The sequence below is a fragment of the Dipteris shenzhenensis genome, chromosome 2 (genome assembly GCF_047967505.1).
Source record: "Dipteris shenzhenensis isolate YYH24624 ecotype China chromosome 2, Dip_SZ_1.0, whole genome shotgun sequence".
NCBI classification, from domain to species: Eukaryota; Viridiplantae; Streptophyta; class Polypodiopsida; order Gleicheniales; family Dipteridaceae; genus Dipteris; species Dipteris shenzhenensis.
In genome coordinates this window covers 62,804,165-62,824,143 of record NC_141597.1, presented here as the reverse complement: position 1 = coordinate 62,824,143, position 19,979 = coordinate 62,804,165, and the positions used below count along the sequence as shown (strand labels likewise).

The 19,979-nt window shown below is 44.3% G+C and overlaps 2 protein-coding genes across 4 annotated transcripts in view; both read right to left on the bottom strand.

The window, feature by feature from the left end:
- The window catches only part of LOC147905134 (glutamate NMDA receptor subunit epsilon-1, putative (DUF3598)), a 70,789-nt gene that overhangs the window by 38,718 nt on the left and 12,092 nt on the right, over positions 1-19,979 (bottom strand). For all 3 annotated transcript variants that reach the window (XM_087390369.1, XM_087390386.1, XM_087390377.1), the window contains exons 5-6: positions 19,499-19,685; positions 19,219-19,365 (exon numbers count right to left, since the gene is read on the bottom strand). In XM_087390369.1, coding sequence (XP_087246495.1) covers positions 19,219-19,365; positions 19,499-19,685 — 334 coding nt within the window. The remainder of the gene's footprint in view (positions 1-19,218; positions 19,366-19,498; positions 19,686-19,979) is intronic.
- Positions 9,560-10,390, bottom strand: LOC147905135 (uncharacterized). The gene is made up of 2 exons (XM_087398021.1): positions 10,180-10,390; positions 9,560-10,042 (listed from the first exon to the last, which is right to left on the bottom strand). Exons 1-2 carry the CDS (start codon positions 10,360-10,362, stop codon positions 9,560-9,562), a joined length of 666 nt encoding a protein of 221 aa, XP_087254147.1. The 5' UTR covers positions 10,363-10,390.

Sequence of the window (19,979 nt, the reverse complement as noted above, 5' to 3'; positions counted from 1 at the left end):
TGCTCTGTCCACCCATTGGGCATCGGTGGATGGGAGCCCTCTGAACTTCAAAAGGTACATCTTGCGAGTCGTGCCTCGACGTCCCGTAGTGAAGTTATGCAGAATAATTTGCTCTAGGATCAACAAGATCTCAGTGTCCTCTACTTCAGGTGCATCATCCAGTGTGGGCTCTTGAGGTGGTTCCCCAATGAAGGGTTTCACCAAGCTTACGTGGAAGACATCATGGATCTTCCAATGCTCTAGAAGTCTCAATCGGACTGAGATATCATTTATTACCTGCAACACCTGAAAAGGACCATAATATCGAAAGGATAGCTAGAAGTAGATGCGCTTTTTGCCTACTTTGGTTTTTAACTGGGCTTTCTCAAATTTCAATAAGACCCATTGGCCTTCTTTCACTGCAAACGCCCTCCGTCTTTTATTTGCAGCTGCTCTTTGTTTCTCCTGTGCCTTTTGAATGGCTGCTCGAACCGTGGCATAAGCAGAGTCATAATCCTCCACGAATTGATCAACGGCAAAGATTTTATCTTTTGTTTGCATGAGTGGAGTTGGTAAAGATCTACCATATACAATTTCGAAAGGAGCTTTTCCAGTGAAAGAATGAATTGTGTTGTTATAAGCAAACTCCACAAGAGGAACGAATTTCTCCCAAAAGGTTTGCTGGTCATGCACATAAAATTTCAGCAAATCCAAGAGTGTATTATTCGTAACTTCAGTTTGGCCATCCGTTTGAGGATGAAAAGCTAAGGAGAAACTTAGAAGAGTTCCAAGGTTCTCAAACAAAGCCTGCCAAAAGTTACTAGTGAACTTTGAGTCTCTATCTGATACTATAGACTTGGGCATGCCGTGGTGTCTAAAGATGTGTCTAATAAATAAATGGGCAGCTTCAGGTGCCTTGAAATTCTTTTTGCAAGGAATGAAGTGGGCTTGCTTGCTAAATCGATCTACTATCACCCAAATCATGTCATGATTTTGATTGGTCTTGGGAATTCCTGTAATGACGTCCATGGTGATGTGTTCCCATGGTCTCTCAGGAATGGGTAGGGGCTGAAGTAAACCCTTTGGTAATATGAGCATAGGCCTAGAAAAGACCTTACCTCATGGGCATTCTTCAAGTCAGGCCACTCTACAATTGTTTGTATCTTGGCTGGGTCCATACGGACACCTTCTCGTGACATAATGTGACCAAGATAGTGAATCTCAGGAAGAAAGAACTCACTTTTCTTCTCATTGATGTGAAGAGCATTTTCAGCTGAGATTTGAAATACAATCTTTAGATGCTCCTTATGCTCTTCCTCATTCTTGCTGAAAATGAGGATATCATCAAAGAAGACAGCAGTTGCCAGAGAACTGTCTATAGTTCTTGAACAATCGTTCCATCAGCCGATTGAACGTGGCTCGGGCATTGGTAAGGCCAAATGGCATTACCATATATTCATACAGCCCAAATGTGGTTCGGAAGGCTGTTTTATGAATGTCCTCAGGTACAACTCGTACCTGATGGTAGCCACTCTTAAGATCTATGCGGCTGAAAATTTCAAATCCTCCTAAACGATCAAAGATATCGTCTATATGAGGAATCGGGAAATGATTCTTAACCGTCTGTTTGTTTAAGGCTCTATAGTCTATGCACATCCTGAAGGTTTTATCCTTCTTTTGGACTAGTAAGACAGGAGAGCAAAAAGAAGAACTACTGGGTTGGATCAATCCCTTGTCCAAGAGTTCTTGGACTTGCTTGAAGATTTCATCTTGTTGAGATTGACTAACTCTATATGGGGGTCTATTTGGAGGTGAAGACTCTGGAACTATGTCAATTTTGTGATCCTCTGGTCTCTCAGGAGGGAGGTGACTAGGAAGTTCCTGAGAGAAGCAACTAGAGAATTCCTTAAGGAAATCTAATCTTTCTTTTGTGAGAGGATCTGACTTTTCTTCACTTGGTTGCTTATCACATACAAACACTAGAAAAGAACATACTCCTTTCTTAAGCAAATTGGGAGATCGTGCATGACTTACCATAGGAATGGTGTTTCCTGAAACTCCCGCTGTAATGCTCACATCTCTATCCTTATGTTGGAGGGTTAGAATATTCTTCACATAATCGATTCGGGGGTTGACTTGCTTATGCCAGGGCATGCCGAGAATTACATCTGATCCTTGAAGTGGTGCCACCATGAAGGGTAGATGATCCAAGTACCCCTGGATGTGTACCCGAAGCTTGCCGATGATGGGGTACACCTTCTCTTCTTGGTTCTTGAAGGCTGCAGTTGCCTCCAAGGCTTCTCCTTTATCCTCTGGGGCTATCCTCAAGTTCTGTGCCATCTCATGAGAAATAAAGTTGTGAGTAGCTCCACTATCAAACAAAAACAAAGCGGATTGATCCTTTACTTGACCCCATGTTTTCAACAAACTATGGGTGTCGTTTACAGCTCCCTTTTCTATAGGTGCTTCCACCTTGTTAACTACCAAAACTGGCTTTTTGGGGGCTGCTTCTTTGTTGCTTCTGTTGTGGAGACAATGAGCTGAAAGTGCGGGCTGCTTTCTTCGAAGGAGGCTAGCTGGCTGACTTTTGCTCTTTTGGTGCGTCCTTTGCTATCTCCTTACCCTTTTGTTCCTTGGAAGAGGTTCCCTGGGACTTCCACTTGCTGTTGCTGCCGTTCCGCTTGTTGGAGAAAGACTGTTTCTTCTCCACCTTCAAGGCGATGTTGATGGTGTCTTCAAGAGAAGTAGGAGTGGCAATGTCCACCTCATGCTGAACGACATACCGTAGGCCAACAAAGAACTTCCTTTGCTGCTCTTTTTTATCCTTCCTACTGAATGCTTGAACTTTTAACAAAGTACCCCAAAAACGATCAACATACTCAATGACTTTCCCTTCTTGGCGTTGGCGGAGGATGTCCCACTACACCATTGTATCTCTCTTAAACTCCTTAGGTAGGAAGTGCCTCATCAAGTTCTTCTTGAAGCGCTTCCAGGTGTGGGCTTGCTGTCCAGTGTTGACCATAGCTGCCCACCAGAGTGAAGCACGGTCTTGCATGTGCAAGACGGCAAACCGGATCTTCGCCTTGTCTTCGTACTCGTCCCCCTCAAAGAAATACTCGAGGTCTCGGATCCACGCCAGCAAGACCTCAGGCTTGTCCTCTCCCTTGTACTTGGTAAACTTGAAGAGCTTATCTCCAAGAGGTACCTTATGCTTTGCATACCTTCGTCTCCGTAGACGTCTCGAAGGAGATGGACTCCGATGACGCCGCCTACCTCGAGGAGGGGAAGGAGAGGATGATCTTCCCTCCTTGTTGGAGTTGGTGTTGTCCGCACGGCCTCTTCCTTGGGATTGGGACCCTATGTCATGAGTTTCTGCTTGGTTGCTTTCCAGCACTTGAACCTGTTGAGCAATGTTTGACAAGAGAGCACTCAACTCATGCAGGTTAGGAGGAGGGTCAGGTCTGTTGGCTGTCATGATGACAAGATGACTCAATGAAGGAGAGACTCAACAAGAGAAAGCACAGACTACAGGACCACTGCCTAAGCTCTGATACCAATGTAAACTACTCGGTGCTTTCTATCAATTCAAACAACGGATTTTGCAGAGGCGTTTCAATGAAATGATTGCGAGTTGCAAAACACACATACTTGAACTTAAGAGTTTGCAATTAAGCTGGAATTAAGACTTATACAGCTTACACACAAAGTGACATCATTGGAAATTGCAATATGATTGAGGGGCCAAGACGCCCCCCCCCCTCCCTATCCAGGCTCACTTTATTCTTGAAAATGGAGATACAAGACCAAGGTACAATGCACCTTCCAAACTGATGAACTCAGTGAAAACCTAGGACCTAGATATAAGACTCAAGAGCATATGCGCAAAAGGTAGACAACAAAAAGGAGAACTCCAAGCTCAGGTTTCAACTCTTGGCTTGCCCAATCCACAAGGAAGAAGCCTGCAACAGTCACCACTTACGTCCAACATTAAAGGCAAGCACTAGTTTCTAGAAAGATAGTAGAAACAACATGAAATAGTGATGTAAATGAGATAAACTTGACAATACACGCTCCCTTCGTGACTTGACCCTTTTGTAGATGAAGTCCTTGATGCCTCTGAAGCTACCTTGGGTGAGGAGAGTGTGGAAATGGGACTCGAATGAGAACAGCTTAAAAAAACAGCCCGTAGGCTATAGAGAGAAAGCCTTTATGGAGTGATAGCTGTAGAGAGAGAGTGCCAATGCTGATCCCAAAGGAGGGGATGTAAGAGAGGAGCTGCTGCTGTTCCAAAGGTGCACAGAAAGGCAGATTTCTGCAAGGGAAATGGGCTGGAACAGTAGAGAGAGAAATTCTGCAGTAGAGAGAGAAAGACTGCAGCAGGAGAGAGAAAGGGGCTGTGGCTGCTCCAGGCTAGGAGAAGGAGAGAGGATGCTGCTGCTGTTCCAGAAGAGCTGAGAGGGGACAGATTTCTGGAGAGGAGGGGCTGGAACTGTAGAGAGAGAATGTGCTGTCGTAGAGAGAGAAAGTGCTGCTGAGGTGAGAGAATGGCCTGGGGAGAAGCTGGCTGCACCCAAGGAGCTGGAGAGGTTCTGCTGCATCAACCAAAAGGAGAGAGAAGAAAAGTGATGAACTTTTCATGTAGGGAATGAAGGGGAGAGGCCTTCTTTTATAGGCTCAGCCCCCCCCCCCCGGCTTAGAGTGGAAGGTGGACACTTGTCCCAGATTTTTGGTGGGCTGCAGTCCCAAAGAGGACAGCCCACAACCTGCCCCAAATCTACCAGATTTGGGGCCAGACACTTGGCCTGCATGCCCTGCCACTTGCCATGCATGCTGCCACATGTGTGGGACAGGTGGACTGACCTGCCAGCTCAGATTCCATGTGGCAGTCTGCCACGTGTCACTCCTAAAAACCCTAAAATTTCAAAGTTGTCAGAATTCAATTCTAATTGCACCCACGGGTTCCTAACAGCTTGGACTATCTATTGACGTACTCTAAGGTCATAATTGAGCCATACTGAGCTCATTTGTTTGTCGTCTTATCTTGTATCTCCATTACTCTTGGCATGCTGCCAGGCCCACACCCAAAGCTCAGGGAACATTCTCTTGAATGGTTCCTAGGTCAGTATGCAATCTGTGCATTTAATTGGTCCCATGTTTGGGTACTCAGGTGGGGTGTGGTTTCCAGATGTCCCTCTAAAAGAGAGGCCATCACTCTTGTGGGTCACTAATGCCCATAACCCCAAGCAAGGGGGTCCACCCTCAAATGCTAGACATGTCACCTAGTCCCCATGTTCGTAACTGAACAGTAGGAAAACATTTCATTTCTTAATAAGCATACTATTGAAAAACAAAAAGAAATAGTACCAAGCAAGTGGATACATGTTGAAGCAGGATGACACCAAGGACCTGCCCAAAAAACCAACCAGCAGCTTCATTCTCGCCGACCCAGACAGACCGACCCATCTGCTGGAAAACCGCCCTTAAAGGGCTCTCGTTACAAGGGCCCTTGGCCCACAGCACTAGAGCTTTGGCCCTCCTTTCAAAGCAAGGGCCCAGCCCTATATAAAGGTAGGTCCCTACCTACTAGCAGCCTCCTTTGCTGCTCCACCATGCCTCCATGTGGCTGACCTGGTATACTAGTCTGCCCTACCCTTTTGCGTCCTGTGCCCTCCCACACACCAATAGCCTGTGTAATCCTGTACTGTCCCCTTTTGAAGTACAGCATCCATCTAAACATGAGACCCCAGGGCAAGCACTCCATGGAATCCACCCTCGTGTCAGTATCGACAGCCACGCACCTGGAAGATGCCAAGCACTCCATGCTGTCCTTGACCTTCACAAAGGTATCTAACTCCTCGTCGACCCACATCTCAATATCAGACATCATCACTGTGGTTTCTAGGTCGGCATATCTGACCTCAATAAGACACGGAGATGTCACCAAGAACAACTCTTCGATTACCACATTTGCTTTGGCCTTTGTATCACCCTCTGAATCTAAGTCGAACTCCTTCCTTTTGTTTTTATGATACGCCTTCTTCTTTCTACAGTCCTTCGCAAAATGCCTTGGCATGTTGCAATAGAAGCACTTCTTCTTCTGCTTCATCTTGGAAGTGTCCTCGTCATTAGAGTCGTCTTTCTTGGACTTGCTACCATTAGGCTTGCTCTTTCCTTTGCCATCGTAATCCTTTGCCACCAACGCCTTGTCGTCTTTGTCGTTGTTGTAGAGCTTCTCCCTAGCTTCCTCCTGTAGCAGTAATGGACCCAACTCCTCCAAAGTCGGAGGTTTGGTCCTTTGTCCTGCTGTCACAGTCGTAACAAAGCTTTTACAACTCTAAGGGAGCCTCCTCAGTACCATCAAGGCCAAATGGCATGAGTCCACCTTCTGACCAACTAATGCCAATTGATCCCTCACCACCTTGACCTTCGTCAAGTGGTTATGTACTGAATCTTCCTCATCCATATCTAGGTTGTAGAGCTGCCGTTGAAGAAGCAAGATCCGGAATGTGTTGTCTGTCTCGTACAGATCCTTCAGAGTGACCCACGCCTCTACTAACGTCTCGGCCATTTGGATGTGAGGAAGCACAGAGTCCGCCATAGTCCCAATGATCAATGCCACAGTAGGGCATCTCTGTCTTCCTAAGCTTCGAGCTCTCTCCATCTCCTGCCATACGTATATTCCCATGTGTGTCCACCATGTCCTCCGGCTTCACCTCCACTATTTTTACAGCTTTCGAGCCACTAAATGACTCTGGATCTTCACCTTCCAAATTAGGTAATTCGTCCCCTCCAGTTTCCCAAACTCTCCAAAGTTGGGGATGGTGAAAGAAAGAAATCTCGCCGAGGACGAAGGGAGAGCAGGGGCTGAAGAGGTCCACATCTCTGCTGCTAAACCACATAGCAAAGTCGATCAAGCTCAATCTTCAGTAGACCAAGACTCTGAATGCACAGGACTAAACCTAAGTCACTCTCCTTCTCGCAAGGGCACAGTCCTCCAGTCGTGGAAGTTGATTCCCAAGAGCTTATGAATCAGGGTCGTCCTTCAGCAAGGTCCCTACCTTCAAGCTCCCACACTTGTGAGCCTCCTACTTGGGCTCTGATACCGTGTTAGAAATCGACCAACAGAGGGCATGAAGAGCAGAAGACTGATAGAATTGCCCAGGAGCTCACATAGTGTGGTGTGGGGTGTGGAATCACAAACTTCTTAAACTTATGTGCATAGAATAGATGTGCAGACTCATCAATAGACAATGAACCAGCCAGATAGAGAATATATTTCCGTCCAAAGCTATGGACACAATACAAAAGAGATAGATCCAAAGTCCCACCAATGGTGTGGTCCTCTGATCTTACCACAAGGTACTCCTCCTATCTGCTGGCTATCTCTAGACTCGAGCCCGTGTGCTCCACCTTGAGCGTCTGTAGACTTTCCGTCCAGAATGATCTTCTCAACCTTGCTGCCCTGTGTGTCAGCCTAGGTAGGCAGCCCTCTGTCAGCTAAGTCTGCAGCTCCTCGGCCCAGTTCACCTCCTGATCATAGGCCCAACTGGTGCTGCTCTGCTGCTCCTTCCTGCTCCTTGAAGATCTACTCCAGAAGATATAAAATGAGGCCACAAGGCCTGCCTTTTAAAAGCCCTTGGGCTCGCCTGAAAAACGGACTAGCAACATCATTCTGACCGACCCAAACAGGCCAACCAGTCTGCTGGAAAACCACCCTTAAAGGGCTCTCATTACAAGGGCCCTTGGCCCACAACACTAGGGCTTTGGCCCTCCTTTCAAGGCAAGGGCCCAGCCCTATATAAAGGTAGGTCCCTGCCTACTAGCAGCCTCCTTTGATGCTCCACTATGCCTCCATGTGGCCGACCTGGTGTGCTGGTCTGCCCCGCCCTTTTGCATCATCTGCCCTGCCAGACAGCCCGCCACGGAGGCGCCTCCAGTCTGCCCTTGCCACCACGTGTGCGCCTCTTTTGCAAGCCCATAACCTGCCCTTTGCCGGCCTGCCATGATGCTCCTCTGTCAGCCTGCTGTGTGCTGCCCACATGGCAGCCTGTTTGCTGCCCATGTGTCAGCCCCTTTTGCTGTCCTGACCTTGTGAGGTGCTGCCCATGTGGCCGCCCCCTCGCTCCTTTTCTCATGGGCACATGCCCTAGGTCTCCCTCCCCCACGCTCTCCTCATATGGGGGCTAACAGATGGGGAGGTGACCTTTCCAACATAATGTTCCATGAACACATAGATTTCCACGCAGCTTCCAAGTGGTTTTCATAAACTGTTGGAACGTGGGGAAGAATAGATGCATTGTGGCAAGACTTAGTGAGAACACATAAGATGTTGCAATGGGTGTTCTATTGATTTGAGAGGGAAGTCCCTCTTTTATAGAATGGGAGAGAGGGTGGCCTAAATCAATGGCACCTCTCCTACATCAAAGGAGGTAACTCCTAAATCATAGGAACTCCACAATCATAGGCACCACCCCATGTGGGGGCCTTTGCATTACATCATCACCTATGTCATGGCCTATGGCACTAAGTGTTCCTCTTCTACACACACACACACACACACAACCATATGACTGCTAGTGAATGCACACATGTACCTAGCAAGCCCTTGATCACACATATCCCAACATACCCCCCTCAAGGGTTCTTGCTATGTCAAGGATACATCTAGTCACATAGTTTCACGTGCCATCTCATGATGGTCAAGGATAAATCTATGGCTAGGATCTCATGCTAGCAAAGGTGTCCAAGGGTCAAGGTTTACAAAAATGGGATAGACCCCCCAAAGGGTTATCGCCCTTGCATGTACAAGGATGAATCTTAGACCTTTGTGTGGACCTAGTTACTCATGTTTGCAAGAGGTACTATGGGGGTAAACACATATCTCATGGCCTACATCATATGGTGACCAGAGGTGATTTACAAAAGTCAAAACACGTAACATTCTTTTTAGAGTACTATTCCAGGCAAAGAACCTCAAAAATTTGACCAAGTGATGATAAATAAAGTTCAAAAGACAAAGTGCTCAAAAGGCATAGTCTTTATATTCTACCACAAAGTTTGATTCTTCATTTGTTGATGGACATAGTTACTAGCCGAAATGGAAACGGAAGAAACGGAGTTTCCGGGCCCCGCCGAAACGGAAACGGAAGAAACGGCAATATGATACAATTTATGTATAAAAATTTATTTTTTATACATAATATAATTATCAATAGAGTGCAAATCATACATAATACAAATTATAATTATCTATACTTGAAGGCTGAAGCTTCAGCATTCATGATTCATGCCTCTATGATATCTAAATTCTTGAATGATGCTTCAATAATCTGAAATCAACATGTATCATGAGTCATGACTAACAAGTTTGGCATTACAAGAATCTGAAATTTAGAAGTTTGAAGTACTTTAAAGTTTAAACTTAGCATACAAGTTGAAACTTGAAAGTATTCAATGTCCAGACTCCATAGATGATCATGATTCATGATCCACAAATTTCATGATCATGACTCATGACTCATGAGTCATGCAAGACTCAAAATAAAAGCACCCATTGATGATATAAAAAAAAGTAGCAGGACTACTGATCATCTGCATCATCCATAGACTCCTCGTCATCGTCATCCTCTGCGTCCTCAGATAAGCTTGAGGCATCTGTGTCACTGTCTGAAGAAGAATCATCAACATCAGGATCAGGACCATCGGGTGCAACTGAAGTACTAGCACCATCTCCAGATGGTTGAGTGTATGATCGTGTGTGGTGTGCTGGTGCTGACAGCTCCTCATACAACATGGTGTATATGTCCAGCTCCTCCCGTGGGATATCTGGTATGGCCTTCATCTTCTCCACGTCCACCTTGTCTACATTCACTTGGCGAGGTTCGGGGCAGCCGACGGTGAACTCAAGGAGACGGACGTTGCAATGACAAAACACCAACCGCTCCAATTGAGCCGTGCTCAATCTGTTCCTCTTCTTTGTGTGAAAGAGGGCCCAAGTGCTCCAGTTCCTCTCACAAGGACCCGAACTGCAGTCCTGTGAGAGAACAAGTATAGCAAGGCGTTTCTGCCATAAGCCAATTAAGCCGAGATAAGTATCAGGAACTTGATAACTTTAAACATATTTGTAGTAGATAAAACTTCAAATTACTTAACGACTAAGCTCCAACTAGTGGCGTTGGAACTTGTCTCTTAGACTCTTACCAAAGTAGGAGTACAATTGCCATATTTCTCCCACCAGGAGACAGGTTGCAACTGTGTCTCTCGGAGCCTAGCCGTAGGTCGACCAAAGGAGAGGCTGTGATTGCGGAACAATAGAAGTTCATCCTCCATTCTTCGTTGCATCTCCAAGTCACCACCCGTCCAATTTTGTAGATACTGTTGCATCCCCTCCTCCAACTCGTCATTCTCATATTGCTCTTGACTGCGCCAGAGCAGATGCAATACATGTGCCACCACATGGATTGGGCGGTGGAACCAATTCCACCGCTTATTCCATATAGCACGGATGGACTCAACCCTAAATCATGCCACAAGAAATTAGAATGCATTATGCATGCAAAATTCATAGACTATAGATAATAGTACGTACATAATATATATCTGAAAATTCCAGGCTTCATGATAACAAATTGCCATTTAGTAACTGCAATAATTATACATATTACAAAAGTAAAAAGTCTTACTTATCAGGCGATAGGGAAGTGTTTCTGTTGAGGGCCTCTCCAATCTTGTCCATAAACTCGTAGCCCTAATGTGCTTCCCTCCATGTCTGTGATGCGAAGCACCGTGTAGATAGGATTAATCGATTTGAAGTTGAATTTCCCTAAGCTACCCTATACATTTCAAAGATGAATTTACTCTATAATTGGATACTGGCATGCATCCGCCTGATTCCACCAAGACTCATCCATGATCATGCGAAAAAATTTGATAGACTTTGCTAGGCCTCTATCATCCCAATCTCCCCACTCCCGAGACACAACCGTGCGCAACAAGCCCTGGCGCACTCGCACAAGCCTCTCCACCACTATGAACATGTAAGCAAACCTTGTGGCTGGAGGTTTCAATAGCTCAAGGTCACTGTAAGCCCGATAGATGCTGAGGACTTTGGGTCTCTTCGTGACAAACTTCACAATACTACGGGCTGTGGAGAAGATGGCATCAATCCAAGGTATCTTCCCTAGGTCCTCGATCAAAAGATCAAGGTAATGTGAGGCACAGGGTGTCCACACAATCTTAGGGAACTCATCTTCTAACATGGCACCCATTGACACACAATTGCTGCCATTATCTGTCACCACCTGCACCACATACTCAACACCTATCTCCATAATGGCTGCCCGTAAATGCTCCCAAATATACAGCCCTGTAATCACTGTACCTGCAGTGGAAGCGTCTATGGCTCTCAAGAACATGGTTCCCTTGCAAGAAGACACTAAAATATTGTACACATTCCTCTTGCGTGCATCTGACCATCCATCGCATAAGAGTGTGCATCCATATTTTTTCCAAGTCTCTTTCAAGGGCTTCATTTGGTCTTCCACACATTCCCTCTCTCTTCTTAGCTCTCTTGTCCGCAAGGCCTCATATGTAGGCCCTTCCCATTCATACCCAATGCGGCTTACGGCTCTCATGGCCTTCCTCCATCGTGTAGTCTTCGCCACATGAAAGGGTATTGCACACTGTATGAAGAGCTTTGTGAGCTCACTAGTGGCCTCCTTCACTGCTTGCTTTTGCAAGCGTGCTTGAATGCTAGACCTTTGCAGTGATCCTCTTTTCCCCGCACTAGCATCCACACTAATTGATCCATGTGGCAAGGGTGTTCTTGTGGCACTAGGACCCGTGCTCGATGTAGTTGATGCCCCTCTACTTCTCTTTGCAGAACCCAATGTGCTGGCATCATCCAATGGCTCAGTGTCAGCAGCCTCTTCTTCATCTTGCAGCCCTTGTCCTCCACTTTTTGCAGCCAAGGCTGCCATACGCACACACTTCCATTCTGTTAGGCCACCTTTCACTGGAGTAGGCACGAACTCACAAGGTCCTACATCCTTGCTAGGAACACCTGCTAGATGGTCTTTCACCCGTGTGACAGACCCCGTTTTGCTTATGCCGCAATAGTTGCATCTCCACTTCTTGGAGCCACCGCCTCCTTTATAACTATCCAGGAGGGAGACATGGACCCAATAAGCATCTCTCGACATTGAGGAGGATGGAGAGGTGAGAAGGAGGATGGAGAGGTGACAGGTCACAAGTGAGAAAGGATGGGAGGTAGACCGTGGAAGGAGGATGGAGAGATAGAGGTAAAAGAGGATGGAGAGGATGGAGAGGTAGAAGTGAAGGAGGATGGAGAGGAGGAGGATAAAGAGGTAGAAGGTAAGATTAAAGAGAGGATGGAGAGAAGAAGGATGGAGGAATGGAGTCAGGAGAGCAGGCTGCCAAGCTGCAGGCTGTAGCTTGCAGGATGGAGAAGATGGAGCAAAGGATGAAGAGGATGGAGGTCCAAGAGCAAAGGATGGAGGTCTGAGGGATGGAGAGAGCTTGAAGAAGGTGGAGAGAGGAGCAAGGATGCACAAGAGGAGTGGAACGGGCGCGAGGCGGCGAAAGATGAAGAGAGGCGGCTGAAATCCCGTTTTTAGGGTTTGGGAAAAAAGCAGGGTGTACGAAACGCCGTTTCCGTTTCGTCGTTTCCGTTTCTACCCACCAACCGAGGGTTTCGTGCAACTATGTTGATGGAGTTCTTCCTTCAGCAAGATTTGCTTTGTTGTTGATATAGCTCTTTTTCACATGATATGCTTCATTTTCCTTAGAGTTGCAGTAGGAGTCATTCCTCTCCTCTTCCAAAAGAGAAGCTTCAATATCCACCAAGTTGGATGTAAAAGTGTTGCTATACTCTTTATCTAAAAGACTTTTGAGTAAAACTTGTGCACCAAATACCTTTTCAAGTTGCACCCAAACTTCATGTGAAGTCTCACACCCATCTATGTGATGAATGTACGAGTCACTAAGTCCCAATGCTATGATAGCAAGGGCCTTTTCATATTGGACTATCCATTGTACCTCCCTTTTTTTCAAGATGGTAAACTTCTTGTTCTCCATGATCTTCTTGAAATGTCCAAGCTTTATCTTGGTACCACAACATATCATCTTGATCATATCACATCCAAGCTCATCACTTACAATCTTTTTGAACATCAAGGTCAAGGTAGAGCACCCAATGGAAAGTGATGATCTTCTATATATGTCACTATGAACAAGCAACTCCTTCACCTTGTGAAGACATGATATTGAGTAGGTCTTACCACTTGATATATTATTCAAGGGCAGTGCCTATATACTCTTACAAAATAGCAATCAAACATATTCAATTCAAAATATATCATAGATGCATCATGAGCATTTACCAAAACTGCCAAACCGCACGACAGTGCTCCAAAGATAAGACTAAACAATGCCTCAAATCACTTCCAATGGTCAAACATCCAAAAGCCCAAAGATAACTGAGATAATAATGAAACTTTCTAGCACTTAACCATGTTCAATGGTTCATATTAGAAGTAAATATCACTGTTACCCCCAAATTGAACAGTCTGAAGTTGGGGGGTGCAATTCGAACAGTTGAAAGCTCTATTGATGGGGCTTTTTTTGTGGAATGAAAGAGCTAATACCAAAGTACGTCCTCCAGAAAGGAATCACACAATGTTGCGCCAGATCGTCGGTGAGACGTGCGCCATTTCTGACCGGTGTTTCTCAGATTTCTCCTCCATCTATGGACCAAATGGGCTCAAAATTGAGCAGCAAGTAGCTATTAACATCGCTCAACTATGACTAAGAGGGTTTTACGAAATTGTCTCCCAACAGGCGGAATTTTAAGCTAGATTGGCGAGCAAAGAATGAAGCGGCACGGCCGCTCATAGTAAAATTCTGTCAATCCCAACGGTGAAGAGGTGCGCCCTAGTGTGGCAAAGCTAGAGCCAGAAGCATTTTAAAAGTTAACGGTTGGACAAGATTCCGGCAGAATTGGAAAAAATGGGAGAGAGATGGAAGAAGGTTGAAGAAGATGATGAGGTGGCAGCCTAAGAGTCTAAAAGCTCAAGGAGGATCATGGCTCTAATACCACATGTTCGAACCTGGGAAAGAATAGATGCATTGTGGCAAGACTCAGTGAGAACACATAAGATGTTGCAATGGGTGTTCTATTGATTTGAGAGGGAAGTCCCTCATTTATAGAATGTGGGAGAGAGGGTGGCCTAAATCAATGGCACCTCTCCTACATCAAAGGAGGTAACTCCTAAATCATAGGAACTCCACAATCATAGGCACCACCCCATGTGGGGGCCTTTGCATTACATCATCACCTGTGTCATGGCCTATGGCACTAAGTGTGCCTCTTCTACACACACACACACAACCATATGACTGCTAGTGAATGCACACGTGCACCTAGCAAGCCCTTAATCACGCATATCCCAACATAAACAACATAAACTATCTAGCCAAATGTGTAATGTTCTTGTATTTGTCAACTGCATGCACACATGCACCTAGCAAGCCCTTAATCACACATATCCCAACATAAACAACATAAACTATCTAGCCAAATGTGTAATATTCTTGTATTTGTCAACTGCAGTATTCTTATATTTGTCAACGTGCAAATTACAAAATGAACAGCATTGCTTTCGTACACGCCAGCTTTTGCATAGTGACTACCGCTTAAAACTGTTCTCCAAAGTCTACCAAGTGTGGAGTGCTTACAAAATCCTACCAAAAGATGCTACATGTGCATGTCTCCATCAAATGTGTTATGCTTCTATAAGGCATTATCTTTGCTTGTATCCACCATGAAACGTGGTTCTTCTTCTATAAGGCATAATCTTTGTGCATAGTCATGGATGATTGCTTTGACCATATCCACATGTTCTCATGCTCTCCTTATTATCCCCTTGTTTCCATGTCTTGTTTTCCTAGCCCCTAGCTCAAGAGCAACTTTGAATCTATGAAAGGAAGGCTTTGATATTCCATTTATTGTGCAAGGAAATACTACAATTTTTAAAGCCAATAGGTCACCACGATCTTGAAAAAATCAAATTGGTATTCGTATGGACGAGGGAGGAGCCCGAATTAACCTAAGGCTTAACGAATGATCAAATTCTCTAGAAGCTTCTCACCGCCTTTCGTCTTCCTCTGGAGGCTTCTGCCTCTCTGTATAAACTCCCTCATCGCCCTTCATCTCCTTCACTCTATGCCTCCTCTCTCTCTCTCTCTCTCTCTCTCACGCACTCTCTCTCTCTCTCTCTCTCTCTCTCTCGGTTTTTCTATCGCCTCTCTCTCTCTCTCTCTCTCTCTCTCTCTCCCTCTCTCTCTCTCTCTCTTGCTACCTCCCTTGCTTTCAAGCACTCTTTCTCAGTTCTTCTACCACCTCTCTCTATCTCCCTCGATGTCATGCACTCTATCTCTTGGTTCGCCTCTCTCTATCTCTCACAGTTCATCTATCACCTCTCGCACAAAATGATAATAAAGCAATGCAAACTAGACCTCTACAAACCGACCACCCGCATTTCTGTAACAACGATGTAATGCGATGGAGTTTTCTCTATACATACGAATTTTCTTACGAAAATTAGGAACACTGGGCAATTGATTACACGTTAAAAGATTTGTCAACAAGCCATAAGTTACTACAAGTCATGCATAGCAAGCAGTAGTTCTTATGGAATGTCCACCATAGTCCTTGGTGCCCAGAAGCAGCAGAGCATACATTCTTAACTCCCAGCCGTGATAATTAAGATTAAGCCGTATGAAAAAGGAATCATTAGGAACCTTAAAGGACAAGCAGTTTGGGACTTGATTTTTGGGTGTGATAACTTAGGTTGTAGCAAGATTCGAACTTGTATGTGATGCACTTCCCAAAGACATTAATACAATTATCCATCCTCTCTCTCAAATATTTTTATGTACTAGTCTTTCTTGATTATACTGTATTTGTCTTGGGTGTTGATGCCCGCATAGAGGCTCCACCCATTGAGCTCATTGTATCTAGTTCTTTCATTCTCATATTCGACTTTATATAAACTCTATCTCTCTCTCTCTCTCTCTCTCTCTCTCTCTCTCTCTCTCTCTCTTTCCGTTGCCCAATCTACTATGAGATTCGTGGATGATACCATTGCCTTTTCAAGGACGGATTGAAAATTTTCATACATAAGGGTAACGTTAATCATCTCAAATTTTACAAAAGAGGCGTATATAGGTTATAAACCTTGGTAGGTAGGGGGTTTTTTTGATACCCCTTGTTCGCACGTGGTATATGGGGTTTTTACATAGCCTCCCCCCCCCCCCACCCTCCGAGATTCCTCCTTTTTGCACTACTATGAGGAAAACAAATACAACACTTTTAACTTCTAGGAAGTAGAGTCATAAATTAGAGTATGATCACAGAGTTCTTCCAGGCGGAGCAGGTCACTATCACAGCCACGGTTAGTAAGAGAGACTAAGACCCTGAGACCAAGACATGACACACCTGGCAGAGGACAGACACACAGATCACACTCACTGACATCTCCTTTGTTTTCAAACCTGGGGTGCAGCCTACTGGGGTGACAGTGGCGCTCATCAAACATCGGGTAGCAGCTAGGAGGGCACAACAGGTTACTCACCCAGATAGCAGGCAGCAATCCATTATGGGCTTCTTGCCTACACTAACTAGTCTGACGTTGGGTGTATCTTGATGTTCTATATGCCTATTGTATTGTAGTGGATCAGACTGTGTCGTGAGGATGATGATGCCAGGATGGATGCAGAGGTTTATGGTGGACATGTACTATTATATCACTGACTATGTCTACACAGTTCTCTAGCATGGGTTAGGATGCTCACTTAGTAGCTCCACCCTTTTGCTCATTATATCAGGTTTTTCTTCAGTCTCATAGACCCATCGGTCTTTAGCTGACTTTAATAAATTCTCTCTCTCTCTCTCTCTCTCTCTCTCTCTCTCTCTCTCTCTCTCACTCTGCTCAGGCATACATCAGCACTTCCATCCCCTTGCTCTATCGCAGAAATATTGCTAGATTCCGGACTAGATCTCACATGCTTGCAATTGAGAAGGGAGCGTGGTTGAATCTTCCGCAACATGCCAGAATATGCAGATTTTGTGACTCTCAAACAGTGGAGACAGAGGCACATATAGCTCTACAGTGTCCCAGTTATGCACAGATTAGGGAGGACTACCGGAAGTTACTGGGAGACTCCACACAGTTAACATCAGTCCTTTCCACTGCCTCGCCGGCAGCATTAGGATCTTTTGTTACCCGCCTCTTTTTGTACCGTCAAGAACTTGAAAATTCTTGACCCCTCCACACCGGAGGAGACTTTTCTTGTACACCGTTCGGGTCCCATGGGTCGTTTTCGGCCCCCCATGGACGATAATAATTTCTACTTCTACTTCTACTTCTCTCTCTCTCTCTCTCTCTCTCTCTCTCTCTCTCTCTCTCTCTCACACACACACACACACAAATGAAACCTTCAGCTTGGTCACCTTTTCGCACGATTGTCTTTCCTTCCAATGTGCGTGCATGCCTACATGTGTGTGCGCGCATGCGCATGCGTGTGTGTGTAGGCTACTCAGCTGTCATATGTTTTCTTTTCAGCTTTTTTAGTGTATGAGTAGTATTTGTCTCACTTTGAGACAGCTATAAATGTACATTCTTCTAAATGAAAGGTTCTTTTACTATTGAAAAAGTGTGTAGCTACTCACTTGTTTGTATGCTTTTAGTTGTGATAGTGTCTATGGAATGATCATGAGACTAGCAAAATATGCATTTTAGCTAGCACAAGGACTAATCCTTGATATCCAACAAGCAACTACAATTTATTTTATATTAACAGAATAATGATATAGATCTGAGAAAGGTTCTATTCTTTCTCGCAAATTCTTCACACATTTTTTTAGCATACATTCTCCTTTTCTTATGTTTAAAATTGTCTCGTAGGACAACTTTATGCTTTACATTCCAGCATTAAAGAATGTCATCAAGTCATAGATGTAATGATATATCTATCCAAACTCAGTTGATAGGTTTCTATTTCTTGTATTACGACATCATATATAGAACTGTATGATATACTCTAATGCGTATTTGCAAGGAAAAAAGATACTCAAGCTTGAGTCACCTTTGAAGTACAACTAGGGAAGCTGGAGACCAAAAATGCATGGATAAACAATTGAGACATTAAAAAGTGAACTCATATTCTGCAACCTTAGTTTTTTATGTTAACATATTGAAATATAAGGTAAGGCATTATTGAGTGCCCTTCTAATCTTCTCGTATGGCCAAGCATTGTATGGATTCTTGTGGGATCGTAGCTTGCAAGTACAGTGCCAAATCCTCAACTACAAATGTAGGTAAGTCAGCATATAATCGAATGATTGGACAAGGGACAGAAAAACCAGGAACCCATATGAGAGAAACCATGGATCGAGAAGGCTACTTGATGCATATTTGAAGCAAGAAAATGGGATCACCTGCAGTACACCATCTTAGAACATGATAATTACTTAATGGCAAGCATTCTTATGAATTCATAGCCTGTCGAGTAGGAAAATGACTAACAGTGGCTTTTGAGAGCCCAGCAAAAGATACTGGATCATTTGAGAGGTAAGGGAGTCCCCATGGCAACTCTGTGTGTGTGTGCGTGCATGCATGCGCATATCTATACCAGATCGTGTGTGCATATCTGGATTAAGTGTGTGTGTGCTACTCAGCTGTCATATGTTTTCTTTTCAGCTTTTTTAGTGTATGAGTAGTAGCTGTCTCACTTTGAGACAGCTATGAATGTACATTCTTCTTCATGTAAGGTTCTTTTACGATTGAAAAAGTGCTACTCATATGTTTGAATGCTACTCATATGTTTGAAAAAGTGCTACTCATATGTTTGAATGCTTTTAATTGTGGTAGTGTCTATGGATTGATCATGAGACTAGAAGAATATGTATTTTCGCTAGCATAAGGAGCTAATCCTTGATATCCGACAAGCAACTACAATTTCTTTCTATATCAATAGTATAATGATATAGATCTGGGAATGGTTCTATTCTTTCTCACAAATTCTTTTAGCATACATTATCCATATCTTATTTTTTAAATTGTCTTGTAGGACAACTCGTAGCTATGCTCACACAAATTTATTTTTACAAGTTTTTCCTTGCTATCTGCAAGCAATGTAAACTTTGAAGCTAGTATATACCTGAACTAGAGTATAATCATCTTTCAAGCTGAACGTGATATTCACATCCTCTTCAACCAAGGTCGATCCATAAATTCCTGTCCGTTGTGTCACTGAGTGGCCTAACCAAGACCCCAACAATGCATCTAGCCTATTATGAGCTTCATCCTGTGCAACAGCCCATGAAAAATAGTTTCGAACAGTAAGTAAACAAATAGACAGAAGATGTGATTCACACTCTCTAGTTCCTTTAAACAAAGAATTCCTAACAAGTTGAATGGGTGGAACAAAAGGTAAGTACTTGGATGGTGCTTGTACCACTCGTTCGTAAGGATCCATTGTCCTTCTTTTCTTGGAAAACTCCCATAAAATCAAGAAGCCCACGAGGATCCAATACATGGAAAGCGCGCATACGGTTCTCCCCATCCTCAGAATAAAGACAACTTTCGCAAACAAGAGCAGGCCGTCGAGAAGGAAGCTTGACACCTCTACAAGTAAGAACAGATAGAACCAACAAGCCCAAAAGAGAGAAACAAAAGCAAGAATTGAATTAGCAAGAATACTAACACAATGAATCAGATGTTAAAAAGCAATTGAAGCTATTTAAAATGCTCTCTAAGAAGAAGCCCATATCTGTACTCGTTACAAAGTCATATCAAATATGGGAGCAAGTAATCTACACATAGACAAAAAAAGTATGTTCAATTCAAATAATATGAGACACAAAGCAAGAGAAATAAAGAAAGTTGTGCTAAGTCGAGCCATCTCTTGCTGTGGCGGGG

Bases quoted from the DNA above. Each gene is read 5' to 3' on its own strand.
- LOC147905135 (XM_087398021.1), bottom strand. From the start codon at position 10,362: ATGCAACAGTATCTACAAAATTGGACGGGTGGTGACTTGGAGATGCAA. The intron at 10,043-10,179 runs GTAAGAGTCTAA...GGCTTATGGCAG, and splicing joins GCAATTGTACTCCTACTTTG to AAACGCCTTGCTATACTTGT.